Here is a 2,883-nt window from a genome sequence, read left to right as displayed (position 1 = left end):
AAGCTGAATGTCATAGGAGAGGATACAAAACTTGAACAGGGCAGGTATGAGCCAACACACTGTCAGAACAAGACGTTCTGTGACAGCCATCCTTTTAAATACCAAAATGGTAAAATAATTTATCTGCAAAAGTACAAAATGCTAAATGAGTAAACTTACCTGAAATGGTAAAAAAAAAAAAAAAAGAAAGAAAATATACAATTTGTCTATTACAATAAAAAACATTTTTAAGGTTGAAACTTTTCAGAGGTAATAATGTACCCATTATTGTTAACAAACTTTTCAAATAAAAAAAGAAAATCTCTCGTACTTTAATACGAAAGGGTGGAGGTGATTAATACTTTTACTCAGTGTGTACTGTACTGTATGTGTGTTTGTGTCTAAATGCGTCACAACTATGTGTGCCTACATGTCTGCCAATCGAGTAGTTAAGCTGGGCACTTCGCAACTGTGCTCACTTTCCATACCAGGCAGACCTGGTTACTGCAGAGGCACCTTGGGCTCTTCAGAGAACAGCAGGGCTGCAGAGAAATTTACTGTTAGGGTCTTTTTCTGTCAGCCAGCTCCAACGCCAGGACCAGAACTAAGACCAGGACCAGGATCATGGCACAAACGGTTCAAATCGACCCCACTAAGATGGGAGAGGGACGGGCGATTGCTGTGCTGACTTCTGGTGGTGATGCCCAGGGTAAGTGAGGGTTTTCCAGAATGTGGTAAAATGAGTGGAAAACAGGATACCGGAGCATTTGACCCATTTTAAGTTATGTAAGAAAATGGATCTTGGCTGAGCTTCTAATGTCATTACTTGTGGTCAACCAAGCTAAAGTTCATTTACCGATATATGACTATTTTCAATCTGTCAATCATATCTTGGTTTATCTTTTATGCTTCTATATCAATAAGCAATAACATATATATAAAATAAACTGAACTTCAAAAAAATTAATATATAACCATGTTCAGGTGGTCCTCTTTTATTATAGATTACCCTTGCGATTTCTCTCAGCTGTCAAAGAGCTAAGTACTGTAAAAGAAAGACAAGATTTGCAAGAACGACAGTGAAGAGCAGACTTCTGACCTTTAACTTGATGAGGAATATGTTCAATATGACCTTTGAAAGGTTTGCCAGTGACCCCTCACAGCTGATGTGTGAGCATGTGAGAGGTTGAGATTTCCATCTTAGGTTAACTACATGAACTTAATCAAAAATACGGTGAGATAAAAGATGCAAAATCTGAACAGACATCCTTTACCTCTCCTCTTTTTCATGGTATTTTTTCTTTAAATACAGATTTTTCCTTGAAAAATATTTTCTTTCTTTCTAGGAAAGTAAAAAAGATTACTGCTAATTTTAGAGGCACGACCTTTCGTTCCTGTGTGTACATTTGTGAGACAGATCTGCTCTTCCTTCCTATACCCCTTCTCCTTTGACTGTAAGAGGAGATGCACCGTTAAAGTTAATCTATCTAGAGCTTGTCCTTTAAGTAACCCCCACTCAGACGGCTGTGTTTAGGCTCACACCACCTTGTTGTGTTACTAACCACCTTGTGACACTTGTTGCTTTTATCTGGTGTTTTGTATTCAGAAACATTTTATAGGAGCTAAAAATAGCATTCTAAAATTATTTCATGCAAGTGCAACACAACTCTCAGGTCCAGAGAACTCAAACCTTAGCTTGGAAGCTTACAGGACAGAGAATGACAAAAATGATGATTTAAAGATGAAAATAAATGAACATGTTTTTTTTTGTTTTTTTTTACTTTATCATGGAACATTTTATTACTTGCACACATTTTAAAATGAGGAATCTAAATTGATGCTACAGAAACATTCAAAGCTCTAAAAATCTTTCAAACCTTTATGTGTTTTGTTGGGAGGTGTCAACACAATGTAGTGCATGATTTGGACGCAGAAGAAAAATAGGACATACAGCAATTTATATTTTGTTCATCCTACCCCACTAAAAAACAATCATGGAGTGGTCATTATGGAGAAATTTGAAGTATGTTTAGACTATAAAGCAATATTGAAGCATTTAAACATCTCTTTTCTTCTCCACTCATCATTTGAAAATGAGAGCTGTTGTTAAACAACATCAACCAGCAGCAAAATAAACCAAACTGCGGCTAAAATTATAAGGTCATCAAGAAGAGCATTAATCAGAGAGCAACTAAGTGGTACATGGAACCTCTGGAAGAGGTGCTGAAGAATCTGGTGACAGGACAACTAATGATTGTGCACTCCATAAATGTGTTGCCTTTCAAAAATTGTGAATAATCAGTTCAGTGCTTGAAGGAAATAATTGCAATTTTCCATACACCTAGGTGCCCTGGTCAGCAAAGACCAATATTGAAGTTTTTGGCCTATATCCAAAACACGATGTATGTAGAATCCAGTATAGCATATCACCCTGAACAGTTTTTCAATATCGACAAACACAGTAGTTGCATCATTATGCTGTGGGATACTTTCTTCAAATAAGACAGGGAAGCTTGTCAAAGCAGAAGAGAAAATAAAAAAAAACTGATAGGAACCAGATAAGCTTCTAAACACTTGAGATCGGGGAATATGTTCACCCTATATAAGGATAACAATCACACAACCATGGCTTCAAAATGGGCCATTTTAAGTATTGGAAATTAAAAACCACAGGTATTTTTCCTCCAAGGTGACAAAACTTTAGTAGGGTTGTACAAAGAATGTGCAAAACTTTCAGAAAGATGTGCAGAACTGCTAGTCATACCCCAAATGAGTTTAATCCTTTTACAAAGCACTACACACACTGAATTTAACCAAAATAATTTAAATTGTTTACCTTATACAAACAAAAGAGTTCCGAACAGTCCAAAGCAAACCATTTGAAAACAAATGATGCAGTATTGC

At 36.3% G+C, this 2,883-nt stretch overlaps 1 protein-coding gene across 1 annotated transcript in view; it reads left to right on the top strand.

Annotated features, from left to right (window-relative positions):
- The first annotated feature begins 474 nt into the window (after positions 1–474).
- LOC107082089 (ATP-dependent 6-phosphofructokinase, muscle type-like) overlaps positions 475–2,883 on the top strand; it is a 12,766-nt gene continuing 10,357 nt past the window's right edge. The window contains exon 1 of the mRNA XM_015370552.1: positions 475–688. Coding sequence (XP_015226038.1) covers positions 604–688 — 85 coding nt within the window. The 5' untranslated portion in view covers positions 475–603. The remainder of the gene's footprint in view (positions 689–2,883) is intronic.

This window comes from Cyprinodon variegatus, unplaced genomic scaffold (genome assembly GCF_000732505.1).
Source record: "Cyprinodon variegatus isolate N-32 unplaced genomic scaffold, C_variegatus-1.0 Scaffold47, whole genome shotgun sequence".
NCBI lineage: Eukaryota > Metazoa > Chordata > Actinopteri > Cyprinodontiformes > Cyprinodontidae > Cyprinodon > Cyprinodon variegatus.
This window is presented reverse-complemented; position numbering and strand designations above follow the sequence as displayed.